Source organism: Jaculus jaculus, chromosome 6, assembly GCF_020740685.1.
Source record: "Jaculus jaculus isolate mJacJac1 chromosome 6, mJacJac1.mat.Y.cur, whole genome shotgun sequence".
In the NCBI taxonomy this organism is placed as follows: domain Eukaryota; kingdom Metazoa; phylum Chordata; class Mammalia; order Rodentia; family Dipodidae; genus Jaculus; species Jaculus jaculus.
The window spans coordinates 129,232,290-129,251,788 of NC_059107.1; the positions used below are offsets into that span (position 1 = coordinate 129,232,290).

Here is a 19,499-nt window from a genome sequence, read left to right on the forward strand (position 1 = left end):
AAATGAAATACTAACAAATTTGTATAATACAAGCTTATAATATACAAGTATCAACTTGTATAACTTGTAATACTGAAAGCTAGGATTAATACTCTCATGCATGTGTGTATTTTCTTTCTTTTTTAAAATTTTGTTTATTTTTATTTAATTGAGAGGACCAGAGAAAGAGGCAGAGAGAGAGAGAGAGAGACAGACAGACAGACAGACAGACAGACAGACAGACAGAGACAGAGACAGACACAGAGAGACAGAGAGACAGAGAGAGAGAGACAGAGAGAAACAGGTGAGCCAGGGCCTCCAGCCCCTGAAAACGAACTCCAGATACATGTGCCCCCTTGTGCATTTGGCTTACATGGATCCTGGGGAATCAAGCCTTGAGCAGTGGTCCTTAGGCTTCATAAGCAAGTGTTTAACCATTAAGTCATCTCTCCAGCCGCACATGTGTTTTAACAACATTTGGAATTTCTCCTTGCTCTTTTTTATGAACTGTAGTACTGATTGACAGCTGAAGATATCTGAAGGCTCTTGCTCTCTACAAGTAATACTAACAAACTCTTTTTCAGTTCTGAAATAATCAATTCTTATATGAAGTATAATAAATGTTATTAAGAATGAAATGTGTGGTCTGGGTTGTGGTGAGAAGAGACAGTTGAGTGTGAAGCATTAAATGGGACTTATCTATCACACACTCCATGACTCAGAAACCATTGCAGAAGAGAAAGGAATATAAGAGCAAGTGGATGGGAGGAGTGCTTTGGAGCACCTTCTTACAGGCATAAAGAGGTAACACCATCTTACAGGCACAAAGAGGTTCAGGCATTCATAAATTCAGAGCAGCTCCTGCTACCTTCACCTGATGGGAGAGTACAAAAAAAGAATATTGACATCAAATTAGAAGAGGGACAGTTGGAAAAAATGCCTTCAGTGGAGAGGTGATGGGATGAATAAAGGAGAGTTGTGGGAGGGGATTATAATCAGGGTACATTGTGTAAATATATAGAGGTTGTCAATATTTTGAAGACAATAAAAACACTTTGAAATTAATATTTGAAAAATGGAAGCTTACGTTTGAATATGTATATATCTACATAATATCAGTGAATATGAACTAAATGATATAAATAAGAAAAATGTTATTTCATTTTGCATGTAGTTTGAAAGCAGTATTTTATCCATGGATAAAAATTAAATTCTCCTTCAATACTGGAATATCTATGATATTCCAGGAACTGTGTTATCTCTCAATTTTCTATCTAATTTTTATAGTATTTATCAGCCAATATTAGATACTAATCTCTACTGGGTTTAGGAAGATAAAATTAAATATTAACCTACTCTCCACCTTTATTTCCAGGATTTTTTATCTGTTCTTGATACATAGCTGATGTACTATTTTCTTGACTGCACTGCTTAGATAATGTATCCAAAAGTCTTTTCGGTTAGTGTTGATGGTAATAAATGTAAATGTAAGTGTAATAAAAAATAAGTGTAAATGTTAGGAGGGGCAGAATTTTGAGTTTTAACTCTGTCAGTTAAAACTCTACTTCATTTTAATATTGTATTTGATTTACAAATTGTTAGAAATAAGAGATGTGAAAATGAGAAAGTTTCTAATATTTTTATGTGTGTACTAAATCCATGCAATATCCTTTATAATAACTAAATCATAACTTTATTTTTTTCCTATATTGAAATTTTAACTTGGATATGATTTCTGTATTGTTTGAAGTATTCTAGCCTCTAGTTCCCAGTTTGTTTGTATTTACTCATCAATTTATACCTTTTTGATATTCATGAATATTCCAAAAAAAACTTAGCTAAGAAGGTAAGAATGATGTCTTTTTTTTCTTTTTTTCTCAATTTCTTTTAACATTTTCCATATTAACACCCTCCCCCCCCACTTTCCCCTTTGAAATTCTATTCTCCATCATATCCCCTCCTCATCTCAATCAGTCTCTCTTTTATTTTGATGTCATGGTTTTTTCCTTCTCTTATCATGGACTTTTCCTCCTCTTATGATGGTCTTTTGTAGGTAGTGTCAGGCACTATGAGGTCATGGAATGATGTCTTATGAAGAAAATATTCTTAATATTGGATCCCCAAATAATCACTTTAATATCAAAATATTAGTTACATACATTTCCATTTTCATATATACATGCTTTATTAAAGTTTTAGTCGAAGTATAATGAGATCTATTCAGATCTATGTATTTTGAGGTAGAATTCACTTTTGCACAATCATGTAATCATTAGTATAACTGTTTACAAATATCAGTGGTTTGAACTAAACTACATTATATCCTGGAGTTTACCTAATACTTCCTTTACTGCATAATTTGTAATACTGAAAGCTTGGATGAGTACTTTCATGTACATGTGTTTTAAAAATATTTGAAATTTCCCCTTGCTATTTCTTATGAACTGCAGTACTGACTGACAGCTGAAGATATCCAAAGACAGGCTCTTGATTTCTACAAGTATTTCCAAATTACTTTTTAATATCTTTAAACATTTTTATGAGTAAACATAGGGATATTCTTATTAGAGGTCATTATATCTATTTTCTTTCTCCAAACTATGCATAGAAAGGATTTTATGTGATAGATATAAATTTTAGTATTGTTGATACTATGAGATCTTAATGCTTACATGACAAATTCATAAACAATGTAGATGAGGAAACTGGCTATTTTATGCTCCCCCCCCACATCTCTGGTTTTCTTTTTGGTCATTATCACAATTCATAAGTAGTTATTCCCATTACTTATATTATCACATATATATTATATTTTCTCATTACAGACAATAATTAGTATTATACCTTATTAGTAGCCAACCACAAAGATAAGAATGAAATAACTGAAGAGAAATATGCTTACCCATGCTGACAAATTTTGATCTTTATTTTTATTCTAGCAGAAACTGCAGAGTACCTGTGCTGAAATAAGTTTTCTCAAAAATTGAGCGTTAGCACTTTCAGAAGCATCATACTTTTGGAAGTAGACTAACAGCTTGTAATAAACCTGGGCTTGCCGAATTACTGTAAAATAGAAATTGATCTTAATTTTTACATATATCATATTATGTAATACACATATATATTATTCTACCTCAGACTCTTGAGTCAGCCCTATCCTCTATTCCAGTAAAGATCAAAAGAGTTTCATGCCATTCTGTAGTGCATAATAAGGCCTGATTGCAAAACAAAACAAAATAAAAACAACCAACCAATCAGCCAAAAAAAATGTGTGTTTTGTCCCAATATGTAGAAACTGGAGTTCTCTTTCTCTCTCTCTCTCTCTCTCTCTCTATGTGTGTGTGTGTGTGTGTGTGTGTGTGTGTTTTGAGGCAGGGTCTCACTCTATTCAAAGTTGACCTAGAATTCACTGTATAGTCTCAGGGTGGCCTTGAACTCATGGTGATCCTCCTACCTTTGCCTCCCAAGTGCTAGGATTAAAGGTGTGTGCCACCACACTCTGCTGGAGTACTACTCTTAAGGAATAGTAGGGATTAAACCCTCAATGTGTTACAGCTAATGAGACAGATGGACATAACAAACATTTCCCTAGACATATGCCAATAATATCACTACCAAGAAATACTATAGGATACACAATACTTCAAATATAAGCATTCACTTAGAGGTTTTTGATTTTAAAATAAGACTAATGAACTAAGTAATTTTAATCATTTTTAAAAAATCCCAAGTTCACTTAAATTATGGTTAGTATGAGCATACATATTAGAAGTTATACTTGGTGGACTCTATCTTACCCAAATGAGTCACACTGATTGATTTAAGTTTTTTTTTTTTTTTTTCCTTTGGTCTTAAGCATTTTGATCATAGAAAGCTTTTTCAGAGAAATATTTTCTTGGAATTGCATAGGATTTTCTAATTTTTGCATTTTATTTTCTAGTACACAAATAACATCAGAAAGAAACTATTATACAAGAGTGTGAAAGAATAGAACCGTTTATTATATTTTCTAAAATTGACCAGTTAAATGATGAATAAATTTGTAGTGTATGGACTTAAAACAGGATGTTAGTAATGAGTTCCCACATTTAAAGTGGAATGAGGGCAATTCTTAGTAGAATTATCTAATTTTGAAAAAGAAAAAAAGAAAACCTCATGTACTACAGAAAGAAATAAAATAAAACACCTAGGAATGAATCTAATATTTTATGTGTAAGAACTAAATCAAGAGAAGTATTGACAATCAGAAAAGAGGTTCCATATATAAACTGGTTGTCACACAAGTGTAAGGACCTGAGCTTTGATTCCCAGCACACATACAAAAGCCAAGCTCTGGGGAGACAGGAACAAAAGGACCTCTGAGACATTCCAGCTAGCTAGTCTAGTTGAATTGTGAGTCCTAGGTGCAATAAGAGATCCAAATTTCAAATACCATCAGACCAGTTGTGTACTTATTTAAGATGATCTAAGTATATTAAATTATTAAGTGAACAACAATAGAACATACTTTGAAATCCAAAACAGAGATAAATACACAATTTTAATGTATAAACATTTAAAACAGTCTAAAGTCAAAATGATTTAGACAGTATAGTGCTAGAATATAAATGCACAGCTCAGGAAAAGCAATACAATAATATAAAAAGTCCAGCAATGATCCAAAATATATTTCAGAATTTGGATTTGGTACACACACACACACACACACACACACACACACACACACACACACCAAGAAAGAAAATGTCACATGGTAGGGTGAAAAGATTTCTTTTATTATTGTGGATTGTCATAACTTGAAGAAATGATACATTATATTTGTCACATCTAGTTTATCAAATCAAACATAAACTATGAAGAGAAGTAGCCACTTTTTTAAAAAAAAAAATCTATGCGAGGATTAAAAAAATCCCTTTGTTACTAGAAAAATGTCTTAAATAGAAAAAAATTACTTTGAAAAAATTATAAAATGCAGCCACAGAAATATATTGTGCCATGTACAGTGGATATTTAAATAAATATAAAAATAGAAATTTAATGGTTTAGAGTAGCTTCTATGTAATGATGAAGGGTCATCTTTTGTTGTTAAAAATAATATAGATATTTCATTTAGATATTTAGATGTGATTTTGTGTGTCTACCACTTTAAATCCAACTCTACAGGATATATTTTTCTTAACAAATATATATCACTGAGAAATCTTTAACTGTGCTATAAAATTGATTTTAAAATAATATTTGAGACGTGCTAAAAAGTGTGTGAATTAAAAAAAATAAAAATTGAATGCTTATCCTGTTTGAACTTTACACTGAAACGCCACAGAGTCACAATAATGATATACAACTTTTAGTGTCAAAATGATGCCCCTTGAAAAAAATCAATAGTAACATGAAGATTGAGTACTTCCTCCCCTAGGGGTAGAAGTTGCATTAGTATTTTAAGCCTGTTACCATAATGTACAAAGTCACAGGCACTTTTACCATGTAAAAGTACATGAACATACTACAACTTTTAAAACAAACAATATACTGCACAAATTGAATATTGGGGCAAATATATTTTAACATAAGTAAAGTAGAATATAGATGATAAGTAAAGTAGAATACAGGGTGTAGGATGTTAGATAAGCTCATACATAGAACCCAAGGTTGGCAATCAGTCGTGAATGATGAGAGATTGCATTTAAACTTTCCAAGTGAACATGGATAGTGCTTCAGTGGAGAATAAATCATATCCCCAGTGAAAGGATGAGCAAGGTACCATCTGAAAATCTGTCTGGTGAGAGAAATAGAGAACACTCATCAACAGTTTGCTTCTTCTAGCTGCATATCGCCATTTCATACTTCATCTGCCAGGCGACTTAAGAATGTACAATTTACTTTAAAGTTACTCTTGATAACAGAAGCACTGAACTTTCAAATATTGTAACTCTTATTCTCAATTTATTAAATACTAGGTCTGTATCCCAACATGAGATCACCATATGCTATTTCTATTATAGCAACATACTCATATGTAACTCTACATTAATGTAATGATCAAATGTAAAAAAAAATACAATTGTGTAATTAAGCTTTGAATTTAAAACATACAATGAATTTCAAAGTCAATGGTCTGGCTTTCTCACAAAAATTTTAGATTCACTACAGCAAAATGAAGAGTTGACCCTTAAACTCCCTCAGTGTAGCAGAAGAAAAAAATAAGTTAAATTCAAACTCTCTAGAAATAAAATGTCTTTCATGCCTATCTGTTATCAGAACTCTTTTTGAATTCAGCTGATTTTGTTACATATCATAAGGAGATAAGCAATGTTTATTTCCCCAGTATGCATAAGGTAATATAAAGATGTGACTTTCCTTTTAGAAAAACAAGCTTAAAATTGGCTTATTTTTATGTTTTATAAATATGATCTGCAAATATCTTAGTTCTAGAAATTATAACATAAATGCTTCATTATGGTAATTCTACGTGTCTTCTAAAAGGTGAGTGAAAAAATATATTGGGAATAAAAGAACAGAAAGAGTAGGCAAGGAAACTGCAATAGAGCCGTAAAAAATTTAAAACACTTTCAAATTTTAAAAATTAAAAATAAAAGCAACTGCAGTCTGCATTAATATTCATAAAAGAAATACCAAGAATCATTGCCAATGTCAGTATATTATTCCATGAAATAATACTTCTACTTATGTGTACTGACATGCAAGAAAGGTATTAGATAAAGAAAACAAAGCTAAAACAGTATTCAGTTAGCAATAAAATGATAAAATTGTCCTTTTTTGGTTTTGATGACATCATATCTGCACAGCCAAGAAGTGATAAAGTAAGGGTAGTAAGTGGGGAAAAATAGAGGAACAAAAGGTCAGGAATCAAGGCAGGTAGAAAGGCTCATAAGAAGACAAGAAAGACAGGAGAGGGGATAAATTAGTACTTCAAAACCAAACAAAAGCAAGTATAGCATGCCTGGCATGATAATGTCTGTCATTGTCAACAGAATCTAAATAATCATTTTCTTGAATTTTCACAGACATGTTTGAGACAGTGTTAGTACTTCTTAAGTACTAAGCTTTCCTAAAGCACCTCAGATGAAGTACTAAGAAAACATGGATTGCAGCACCAAGGAAAGAGCCAGCTGTGTGCCTGAGTAGCACTTTTTCAGGCCAGAGAGGGAAGACCACTGTTATACCCAAACAAGGAATCATAACTTCCATGATTCCCACTTATGAAAATAAGGTATAAGTGAGCAACACTATAACTCTTATTTCTTCTGCATTTTACCGTGTACCTCTCCAAAGAATTACCATGAGCCCACCATTGGCTTGCTCAGAAGATCTAAATTAGTAGACAACAAAACCTTATGTCCAACTCTTCATGACTTCAGACTTGTTTAGTAAAAGTGTCAATGTTATAAACACTTGGCCTTGCCTCATCTATATCCAGTCTTCATTGTCAGGACTTTCCAGGGGTGACAGACATAGTATGTTCTCCAATTTAAGTATTGAAAAGAAGACAATATTTTAACTATGGCAATTATAACACAGCAGCTGTTATAGACTTTACAGATCTAGAAATTCTAATGATGGAGGCTAGTATAGACACATTTTAATCTTCATGCTTATAGTTTGAATATAATATTTTTCTGGGTAATGTGGAGGATTGTTTTGAAGTCTATATAAATCATTTGTCATAGAAGCTATGGGAGATTATCAAATAATTCCCATTAAATTATTTCTGTGTTATGTAACTCTCAGCCAGTTCCGCCACATTCCTGATCTAAGGTTCATTGCTTAAACCTATAATAATCAAAGTCACATTTGAAATTCTATCCTGAAAAGAAGCAATGAATTTCACTAGATTTTAACTACTGGGTGCTTTAGCAGGGTTTACGTTTTCAAAGAGTGATAATTGAATACCCTATTCAATGACGCAAAACAGCATGACAGCAGATCAGAAAGAAGCCACCTCAGCTAAGTTGACAGCAGCAGGACATCTCCCACGGCTGTTTCTGAGTCCTGACTGTGGTTAGAACTGATGCCCGTGTCTGAATCAGTGTCATTGGTGTAGGTGTTACACATCCTCTGGGTGAATGCGGGGACCTCCCCTCCGCTGCTGGGGGCCTCGCATTCATTCCCCCCTCGGCTTTCCTTCGCCTGGCATCCATCTTTGTTGCTCATGTGAAGGGAACTGAGCTCCTTGGCTAGGAGTTCGTATTCTTTCGCCTTGGTCTGCAGCAATGAGTCACTGTGTTTAATTTCTTTCTGGATGCCACTCAAGTGAGAGTGGATTTTTAAGCCAGCTTTCATACTTCTCTCCAGGTCACATTTAACACTCTCTAAATCCCGACCCTCCAGGTCCCAGGCGGCAGCCCCTTCCGGCACGTCCTCGTCCCTGGCGTCGTCCACCATGCACGCGCTGGTCACCTCCCTCTGGATCTCGGCCGAGAGCCCGTCGATGAGCGCGCGGTAGTAGCGCAGCCGTTCGTCCAGCTGCGCCATGCGCTCGCGCTCGCTGGCCGGCTCCCCGCGCGGGCTCTCCTCGCTCGCGGCCAAGTCCAGCCTGGGCTCCGCCTCGCTGCAGCTGGGCGTCAGGTAAGCATCCTGCACATAGTTTTCCCCGTCGTTCTCCACGCGGTCCAGGTGGAACTTCGCTTCGCACCTCTCGATCTCCAGATCCAGCTCTTTCATCCTCTGCACCTGCTGATGGATGGTGTGGTCCTGGGAGATGATCAGATGGACCAGTGTCTCCATATGATCTCGGTCCTGGGAACCGGCATCCTGCCGGATTTTAGCCAGCTTCCGGAAGGTTTTCCGGACAATGCGTTTTTGCTTATCCGGAGGCAACGTCTTCATGTAATTTGCTGGGCTGAGCTCCCAAGGCTTTTCCGTGTTCTGCACTAGCTTGGCCTCGGCCGTCTTCCACAAGGGAACCGGAAGGAAAGCATCTGCTTTGACCAGAACGAACTGCAAGTTGGGCTGCTCCTCTCCCCAGGCCTTCCAGAGCTTGAGCATCCTGGTGAGCGGAGGCAGCGCCCGCTCCGAGCCCCGCCACTTCTCCACGAGGCAGTAGTCGCTGCTCTTCCCCAGCAGAAACCGCTTCTCCCCAAACGTCGTCTCATGTTCCTCAAGCAGGGCCTGGATGACATCAGCCGAAGTGGTGCGTTTGGTTAATCCACAGACAATCTTCTCTTCTTGGCAAACCCAAACCACAATTTCCTTCTCTTCAGAATCCATGTCTTTAGTTGGAGATCTGCAAGAAAAACAAAGCACGTTGTATTACTGTCATCACCAGTATAAAGGCAGAAAGATGATTTTACCCTTAATACTTCCTCTAGACTTGGGTCTGTGAGAGGCAGACTTGGAGGGTGTGGCTAATGAAGACTGAGCGGATTGAATCTGAGGAATAAAAGACATAAAATTTTGATGTGTAAGTTTTCCTTTCATATTCATTTTCTTGTATGTTCTGGAGAGGGCTAATTGTCACCAAAAACAATTGAAGCCATTTTCACAATTAGTTCTTCCAATCCATGAGCATGTGAGATCTATCCATCTTCCCTCATACTCCTCAATTTCTTCCCTCATTGTTTTTATGTTTTCATTGTACAGGTCTTAGAATTTATAGCGTGAAGATGGCCACCCTACCAAAACTGTTATATAGATTCAATGCAATTCCAATAAAAGTCTCAGCAACATTCTTCACAGAGATAGAAAAGAAGTAGTCTCAAAATTCGTATGGAAGAAAACAAGGTCTCAGATAGCCAAAAATGTCCTCAGCAAAAGAAACACAATTGTAGGTATCACCATACCTGATTTTAAGATATACTGAAAAGCCATAGTAAATAAAATAGCATGGTACTGGCTCAAAAACAGACATACAGCTCAATGGAGTAGAAGACCCATCTTTAAATCCAAACAAATACAACTACCTCATCTTTGACAAAGTGGCCAAAAATACACACTGGAGAAAAGATAGCATCTTCAACAAATGATGTTGGAGAAATTGGATAACCGAATTTAGAAGAATGAAATTTGACCCACTTTTATTGTCCTGTATTAAAGTCAACACTATATGGATTAAGTTCCCCAATATAAGACCTGAAACTGTAAAACAACTAGAAGAAAGAAAAAAACACACACACACACACACACACACAAACAAACAGGGAGTAAACTGGATGATACAGGCTTAGGGAACAACTTCCTGAATAAGACCCTAGTAGCATAGGAAATTAGATCAACACTAAACCACTGGGACCTCTTGAAATGGAAATGCTACTGTACAGACAAGCAAACTATCAAGAGTCAATAGCACACAAAATGGGAGGAAACCTTTACCAGCTATACCTTTGACAAAGGTCTGATATCTAAAATTTACAAAGAACTCAAAATACCAAGCAATAACAAATTAAACAACTCATTCAAAAAAAAAAAAATGGGTAGAGATTTGAACAGAAATTTCTCAAAGGAAGATATACAAATGGCCATTACATATTTAAGAAGATGTTCAACATCTTTAATCATCACAGAAATTCAAATTGAAACAACTCTGAGATTCCATTTCATTCTAGTCAGGATGGCACAAAAAAATTCAAATGACAATAAGTACTGGTGAGGCTGTGGGGAAGAGGAAAGCTTGCCCACTGCTGGTGGGAGTGCAAATTTGTACAAGCACTATGGAAATCAGTCAGGAGACTGCTGAAGAAGTTGAAAGTAGAGTTACCATTTGATCCAGCAATACAACTTCTGGGCATACACCTGAAATACTCTGCACTTTTCTACACAGTTACTTGCTCAGCCATTTTTGTGGCTGCTCTTTTCACAATACCTATAAACTGGAATCAGCCTAGATGCCCATCTGCTAATGAAAGGATAGTTATGATGTGGTACATATACACGATATAATTCTACTCAGTGGAAAGGAAAAATAAAATAATATAATATATTGACAAATGGATGGAATTGTAAAAAAAAGGAAAAAAAAAAAGAAAAAAAAAATGTCAATCTAAGCAAGGTCACACAGGCACAGAAAGACAAACACTCTCTCACCTACAGTTCCTAACTGGGATCAATTATAGATGAGTGCAAATAGTAGTCAGCACCAGAAATATGGGCATAAAATGAGAATGAAAGCAGTAGAGAGAAGAACTAGGAATAGGGGAGAAGAATTTTCTGACAAGTCAGGGGAGGCCAGAATAGTGGGGATAGGGGGTCTTGGAAGAATTAGGGGTAGGGAGGGTGGGGAGAGAATTAAACAAAAGTTAAGACAAAATGAACCAGTCCCATAGAAATACTAATTCTGACTAGCATTCTCCAAGAGGGAGGGGAAATTGTTCTTAAAACCGCATACTCTGGTCATTAATTCCTAGGCCCAGAGTTGGGTTGCCTCACCCCACAGAGAGCTGTTGGCCAGAGAGACCAATGAGGTCCTCAAAACAATGTAAGCCATTTCCAAAACCCTTCATTATCTGCCAGAACTAAAGGGTAAGACTCTATTGCTGAAGACACCACAGGCCATCATCAGAGGACATCCAAATATCACACTGGAACCAAAAGGGAAACTACCTCCCTCCATAATGCTGGGAAGCCCTATGAGAGAGGCTGGAAGAAAATGGTCACCAACAGCATAAATAAACAGGAGATCCTGCAGACTATGAAATCCACCAGCTGGACAAGAAGTACACATTTGTACAATAAGGGTACACAGTATCTTTGGGTGAAGAACAGTTCTCTGATTGGACATGAAGCCAGTTCAATGGGAGAGAGATCATACTTGGTACTGCTTTATGTTATAGATGGCAGAGGAAGTCCAGGATATAACAGACTTCCCACTACAAGACTAGCCAACTCTTCCACAGTGGAAGCAGCACCATGAATACTATTCTAACTGCCAACCTGATAACTAGCTCCAGGGTGATGGTGGCAGACATCCGAGGCTACAAGGAACTCGACACTAAATCAGGTTGCCAACAGTCCTGCCATGGCTCAGGGAACATGAGGAAGAGGGAGTGGGTAGATTGTAAGAACCACAGAGTGGGAGGGAATACACACAGGCACTGTTTCCACCGCTATCCCATTCCCATTGGGACTGACTGAGTCCTTCATGGCCCCACAGTAAATTCCATAACCCCACAGAGGAGGGCTCCAGGGAAATGGGAACTGGGGAGAGGGAATAAAAGTGTATAATTTGTTAAAAATAAATAAATAAATAAATTGAAACTATTTTTATCTTTTGAAATTGTTCATGAGATGTTTACAGTTAGAGTTACTTAAATGAAGACAATGAGAAGAAAAAATAAGACATGGAACTTTTTTTTGGAGGGGGGTTGTTTTGTTCTCCTAGAGCCTTAAGAGAAAAAAAAAACAAACAAACATGGGAACATAAGTAGGAATGGATAGATAATATTGTAGTCAATAATAGTTCAGGATTCCAAGCAGTCACTTTGATTCAGCAAGTGTTTATCACGTACTCAATATGTGCCAGACATGTCTGAGATCTCTAAAGATATAGAAATAAAGACAAGAACAGATAAATGCATTTATAACCAATTTTGTATCATGCATTGGGTTTTTATCCTTGAGACAAAATACTTGGTAAAAAATTGAAATAGGAAAAATTTACTTTATTTTCAAATTCAGAAGTTTCCTCTGATCACATCATCCTAGACACTTGGACTAAACATTATGGAGGGAGGAGCATGAGGCTTTTTCAGATCATGTCTGACAAGAAAGAATGAGGCTGGGGGTGATATTAATCTCATTTTGTAGGTAAAGAAACTAAAAACACAGGTGTTTGCCACATTAGTATGGTCCATCATGGTGTACTGAGTGTTCCAATTCAAACAAGAGCACTACAAGCAAGTAATGGAATGTGATCATTTGGGCGCATGGATTATATTAAAATAGGTTTAGAGAGCAAGGGACTGAGAGCGCCGAATTAGAGGGACTCAGCTCATCACCAGGGACCTCTCCCACGGGTCAACCATGGGACAATTGTATAGGGGGGATGCTTCAGTGATTTTAAAAATAATAACAATTAATCTTGTCCCTAGGTCAACATAATAGCAGTTTGTAACTCCTCTGGTGCCCTCCATTAGCTGACAAAATTCTCATGTTTCAAAACCTAAAGCAGCCTCTGTGTCCTGCTTACTCTTCTGGTTGAAAACCATCGGTTCTGGGCTTTTGCTATACTAACTGATGACCTACAAATTTCCCAGTCATGTATAGGAGCTGTGAATGACTCTGGAAAACAAAGCAGAGAATCCTTTTGAAGAGCAGGGTAGTATTAATGGTGTGCAAGATTATCCATCCAATCTTCCAGGACACCTGCTCTAATTAAGATGTTTCCTGCTTTGAAAAGATCAAGTAACTATATACCACCCCCTGCCCACCACCACACACACCAAGAATCTGCTGATTTTTAGCTTATGCCATCAGATACACTAGTGGTCATTATGCAAAATGTAGAAAGATGTGATTAATTTCACATTACATATGAAATGAGTTGTTCATCTATTACAACTTATAGACTTACTGGTTTCAAGACTTTCTTTTAAAGTTCTTTCCCCCCCCCCTAAAATCAACCCAGTAGTCTTCATAAATTCTTGCTTAATATGTTGAGGAGTTTTTACAAGTATTATTCAGATCAACTAATTTTCAAAATTGCTGCTACTAGACTAAGCACAGTTTAAAATAAAGAACATTCATTACAGAATTTAGGCAATAAATCTTCCACAAACAGTATATTCTTTTTCATGTCTAAAGTTTACTTAACAGCTGGCTTAAGATTTTGAAAACTACAGTTATTTTAAAAATGGATCTAACTGAGTTTCTACTCATGCACTGGGCAAGTATTTGCTGATCACAGCTGTGACTGGCATTGTCTCAGCCAGCATGGATGAGACAAAGGCATTGATGATTTATATGACAGTCTCTCTGGCTTATTGTAGAAACTAGCAACAGATTGCTTAGTTTCTTACTATATTAATGATACTCAATGCTTAACTGGAGTAATGAAACTTTAATTTATTTCATGAAGTAAAAACAATAAAAATAATAAAACAGCCAGGCATGGCAGTGCACGCCTTTAATCTCCCAGTACTTAGTAGGCAGAGGTAGGAGGATCACCATGAGTTCAAGGCCACCCTGAGACTACATAGTGAATTTTCCAGGTCAGCCTGAACTAGAGTGAGACCCTACCTAAAACATTAAGCAGAGGCAAAATATTCAATATTCAACCAACTTAGAAATGTCTTTATTTCTTTATAGAATAATTGTATCCTTTGATTGTAGCTCCTTGAAATTTAGTCATGTAACATAAATATAAAATTAACACTAAAATTGTAAACAAAAATGTTCCTGCCTCAAGCTCTGGAAATTTATTTAGTAGAAATAATTGGCATCTACTAGCACATTACCCATCATGTAAATCTCAAAGTTATAGAGCTTTTTTTTTCCCACAAAAGAGGTCTTATATCTAGTATCTAATTCAATATATAGGTAAGAATGACCTTAAACTTGAGCGGATGTTGTAGGCAGTTCAATGGTGCTGGATTGAGCTGCCAACAGGACGCATTTCATGGGAGGAATAGTATTAATTTGAAGCTTGCAGATCCAGAGGAAGTTCTTCAACAGCAGAAAAAGCTGGCTTCCGTTAACAGATCCAAATACAGTGTCAGAAACCACTACCAAGCACCACAAGCAAGCACAAATGGAAGCAAACATCAAGGAGCTCCAGGCAGAGCTCAAGCACTCTGCATACCTTTAGGATGGAAATCATAGCTGCCTTCATTGACTTCTCTCCTAGCCAGGTGATTGGAGATAAGCTTTGTTAAAACACCTGAGCCCATTGGGGGACATACAGTCAAGGTAACAAAGTAGACATCACATGTAAGGCTATAAAGAATTGTTATAACTCTTTGAATAAGTTATATATAAATTAATAGATTTTAAAGTGGCAACTGACCAAATTATGAAATTTAAAATTTATCACTTGTTACATGATAGTCACACTTTAGCTTAAAAATTTGTAGTTATAAAAACAAAGTAGCACACTCACATTTAATTCATACCAATTTAAATTTGAAATTTTAGATTAATCCAATAATTATGTCCTGCTAAAATCTATGTGAGCCTTCATAAACCCAAATCTTCTCAGGACTTGGCTTCAAAGTATAGCAATTAATATAGGTAATGAGATAGAATTGTTAGTGAAGTTTCAAGTATAAATTTTAGGGCCACAAAGTTTGAAGCAGTTATCTACATGGTGACAAAGCAAAAGGTTATTAACAGAATGTGTGGCTTAAGCAGGTAAAACCAGTGACCACATAGGAACTTGAATTTTGCCTTTTGTAATTTTCAGCACAGTTTTTCACATATCTCACATTTTTGTATTGATTAAAACATACCAGAAACAATAAATGTTTAGGAATTATACAAGAAATATGTATTGTAAAATTAAATAAGACCACAGATGACTGTGAGGTTGTTTTCAGCTACTTTGTCTATTTCTAGTAACAAAAGAAGAAATAATTTTGTCTCTACATTATGACTCCCACCAGTACATGACTATTTCATACATTTTCAGCTTTCCCATTTTTAGTGAATAAAAACTTATTGAAAAGTAAGTTAAAATATCACCCCATAGACTTATTATACATTTTAAGACTATATTACCTCTGTAATTATGTAATACAGTATATTTTGCACATTTTATATACATATTATATTGTCTTAAATATGTTATTCAATGTCATTTCTCATAGAAATATTCTGTTTTTTGTCTAATTTCTATTTAATGTATTACAAAGAAGTTTATTGCAAAATATATTTGAAAGTTAATTATAGGTACACAGAAAAGTGTAAAGACATTCATAATTGCTTTAGATTTTTTAATTTAATTATTGGAATTCTTTTACCATCTGTGAAACATTCATAGGACTTGTTCACCGTTATTTGTAAAACCATTTAGCAGGAAAATTTGGACTTGAAATTTAAACCTTTTTATTTTTTTTTTTTAATATGGAATGCTTCACAAATTTGCATGCCATCCTTGTGCATGGGTGATGTGAATCTTATTTGTATGTTTCCAATTTTAATAAAAGTGCTGCCCATCAACTACCACTAACTAATGCCTTGAATTTTAAAGAACATTTTTTTTTTTCTAATTCTGTTCAGGCTTCCTAGTAATATTGTGAGGGTCAGATATGGCTCATATTTGCCACAACACCACTGTAATAGCAAATAAGAGACAGAGTAAAGAGATTTAGAAATGTAAAAATGTTTATTGTGTAAACATGTACTATTGATAATAATGAAATGATACCACGGTTATTATTTCATGTGGAAGAGGGTGGGACATTCTTTGATGCTTTTGATGTCCTTGTCCAGGAACCTTGTTGAGCTTACTATAATTATTAATAATATTATTATTATTTTATTTTTATTAGTTTTCTATTCAGCAAATACAGGCAGTTTGGTATTTGTAGGCTCATCTGTGACCTACCCCCTCCCCAATGGCCCCTCCTTGTTGATATATATGGGTCGTGCATTAGGGAGTTAGCCCACAGTTATTGGTACAATAAATGTCTCTGCATATCATGACCCAACATGTGGCTCTGACATTCTTTCTGCCCTCTCTTCTTCAAAATTTCCCTGAGCTATGTTGGGTTCATTTTTGGTCTGCCAATACCTCATCAATGAAGCAGACCAAAAATAATATTATTTAAAAAAATATTTTTAATTTAACATGCAACATTTTTCCAACTTTTCCCACCCAGTCAATCTTTTTCAATGTGTACTACCAATATAACATAAAATTTTGCCTCTGTATCAAATACAATCTAATTTCTGGGACAAAAGAAGGAAAGAAAAGAAAGAAAGAAAGAGAGAGAGAAATGGGGGAGGAGGGAGGGAGGGAGGGAGGGAGGGAAGAAGGGAGGGAGGGAGGAAAGAAAGAAGAAAGAGAAGAAAGGGAGGGAGAAAACAAAAGAAAGGAAGAAAGGAAAAAAAGAGAAAGAAAATGGGACAAGAAGAAACTTTTAGAAAGAAAAGAGTTTAATTCTGTTCACAGTTTTGAGGAAAATTTTCACTATAGCAGGTAATCATGGTGGGCAAGAGCCAAAGCAGGGCTATATCATCACATATTCAGGGAGGAAACAGGGGCGGGGGGGGGGGGAGTGGGGCCGGGTTATGAAAGGTCCCCTCCCAGTGACCATCTTCCTCCTACAGCTTTCACAGCCTTCCCAAACTGCACTACCAGCTGGAGATCAAGTATTCAAACAGGTGAGCAGACTGGGAACATTTTATATTCAAATCACCTAAGCCTCACATACCTGACTATTCATTTATCACTATTTCACTGTTTATGTTTTGTCCTTTTGGAATATTTTCATAACAAAGTTAAGAGAGTTTGAGTGTTTTTAGTTCAAATGAAAATTTCAGGCTATGCTAGCCCTATTTATAGGTATGTTCTATATCTAATTTGAAATGAATCCAAAAATTGAATAGCTGAATTTGGATATTTGAAATTTTTGTCAACTATTCATATTCATAACAATTTCACAGTGACCCTAATTTCAAATGAAGAATAACTAGGATGTTAACTCATTAGGAATTATTGCTTTATATATTTCTCAAACAAGTATGGTTTAGGAATACTATGCTAAAACTACTTAGTATTTATAATAAAAAAAAATAGTTTGAACTCTGAATGTTTTTTTTTCCCCTAGAAACTATGCAAAATTTTCTTCACTCTCCCAAGAAAAGGGGCAGCCTAGAACATCCATAAGCACAATCTAAGTATATGCATAGGGATGATTCTAGCTGAAGCATTCTTGTGCCTTGAACCTCTGTGGAAGAAGACTGTGTGCTTGGAAGTCAGAGGAGACCCTGTCCAGGTCCATTGTCTAAATGTAACCATTTTTTGGGTGAATAGAGTGGCATACAGAACTTTGTTGCAAAGTTAAACAAAACATACTTTTTACCAGAGCTTCACCTTGCCCATTTTCTTCCTTTTTTTTATGGACTCTTATTGTGAAATGTATGAAAACAATAACAACAAAGGAGGACTGGAGAGATGGTTTAGAACATAAGGTGCTTGCCTGCAAAGCCAAAGGACCCTTCCTTCATGGAAGCCTTGCTGGTGTGTTGTAAGCATGGGAGAGTCAGGACCAGGTAAATCACAGCTAGCCTTTGGAAATGTGATAATATTAAGAGACTACAAGAAATAAAACACAATGCCTGGCTTTTGTTGTCAAGACTATGGAGTCTCATCCTGCCTTAAAGTTCAAAATTCAGATGAATGTTGAACATAATGCTATACCAAAACTCTGAATTAATTTGATGTCTTAATGCTCAATAGACAGCAAAGGTTATTAATATTCTATATTTTATCAACCTTTTAGTAAGTCTAAAAGAATGTTATAGCATGGGTTTTCTTCAAGCAGAAGAATTTAGTAAATATGTTGTACTCCAAATTCTCATTCCACAAGAAAATTAAAATTATCTTTCTTATATTTTTCTGGTTAATAATAAAATTATTCCCATTGAAAATTCTGATTTGAACTTACATATTCTACAGCAGATAGTTTATTTTCCCCTATTAACAATATGTAAATTCAATTTATAGCAAACAACAAACACAGACTTAGTTCAACATAAATTTATTCCTTCACATCTGTGGGTCTCAATTCTAGGACTCTCCAAGCAAGGAGACCAGCATTCAGATTTGCTCAATTCCGCTATATATAATGATACAGCATTGGTATATCACCAGTGCATAGCCTTCCATATTCTTAGATCACCTTAAGACTTAACATAATATAAATGATATGTAAGTGGTTATGATGTCTTGTTCAGTGCAGGCACAACTATGTCTCTGAAAATGTGTTTTAGAGCATGTTAAGTTCATGATCTCAAAATTTCATCAAATGTAAAATTACTGACCTATATGTATCCAGTATTCTGACACACAATATCTAAATAATGATGCAACAAGTAAAACTTTAAAAAATATATAAGCAGGGAGCTGGGGGGGGGGTGATGGTTTAGCAGTTAAGGTGCTTGCTTGCAAAACCAAAGGATCCAGGTTTGATTCTGCAGGACCCATGTAGACCAGATGCACAAAGTAGCACATGCATCTGGATTCATATGCAGAAGCTTGAGGCACTGGCATGACCATTCTCTCTCCCCCTCCTACCCTCCCTTCCTCTTTTTCTATGTCAAATAAATAAATATAAAATATATTTAAAAATAATGCAGCAAGTAACATATTTTATGACTTATCATCGTCAAATTTATTGTGGAAAAGATTAATGAATATAACTATTATAAGAGCCCTTCTAAACAGTCCATTCTTTAATGCCCCCACTCATATTTTAAGTCCCACAGAGAATGAGGTCTGGTGTGTTGAACCCTTCATCTTCTCACTGAGCATGTTTTATATATTAAACACTTCAGCAAATAACATAGACTAACTCTATAATGCCTGGTTCAAAAAGAGTTATTAGGACTGAGAACTATAAATCCAT

General features: G+C 35.7%; 1 protein-coding gene and 1 non-coding gene across 2 annotated transcripts in view; both read right to left on the reverse strand.

Annotated features, from left to right (window-relative positions):
- Window positions 1-4,977: 4,977 nt before the first annotated feature.
- Window positions 4,978-19,499, reverse strand: part of Rassf9 (Ras association domain family member 9) — a 33,545-nt gene continuing 19,023 nt past the window's right edge. The window contains exon 2 of the mRNA XM_045153650.1: window positions 4,978-9,223. Within this exon, the coding sequence (XP_045009585.1) occupies window positions 7,945-9,223 (1,279 nt within the window). The 3' untranslated portion in view covers window positions 4,978-7,944. The remainder of the gene's footprint in view (window positions 9,224-19,499) is intronic.
- LOC123461889 lies at window positions 15,985-16,093 on the reverse strand. The gene has a single exon (XR_006637944.1). It is a non-coding gene; the product is annotated as a U6 spliceosomal RNA (small nuclear RNA).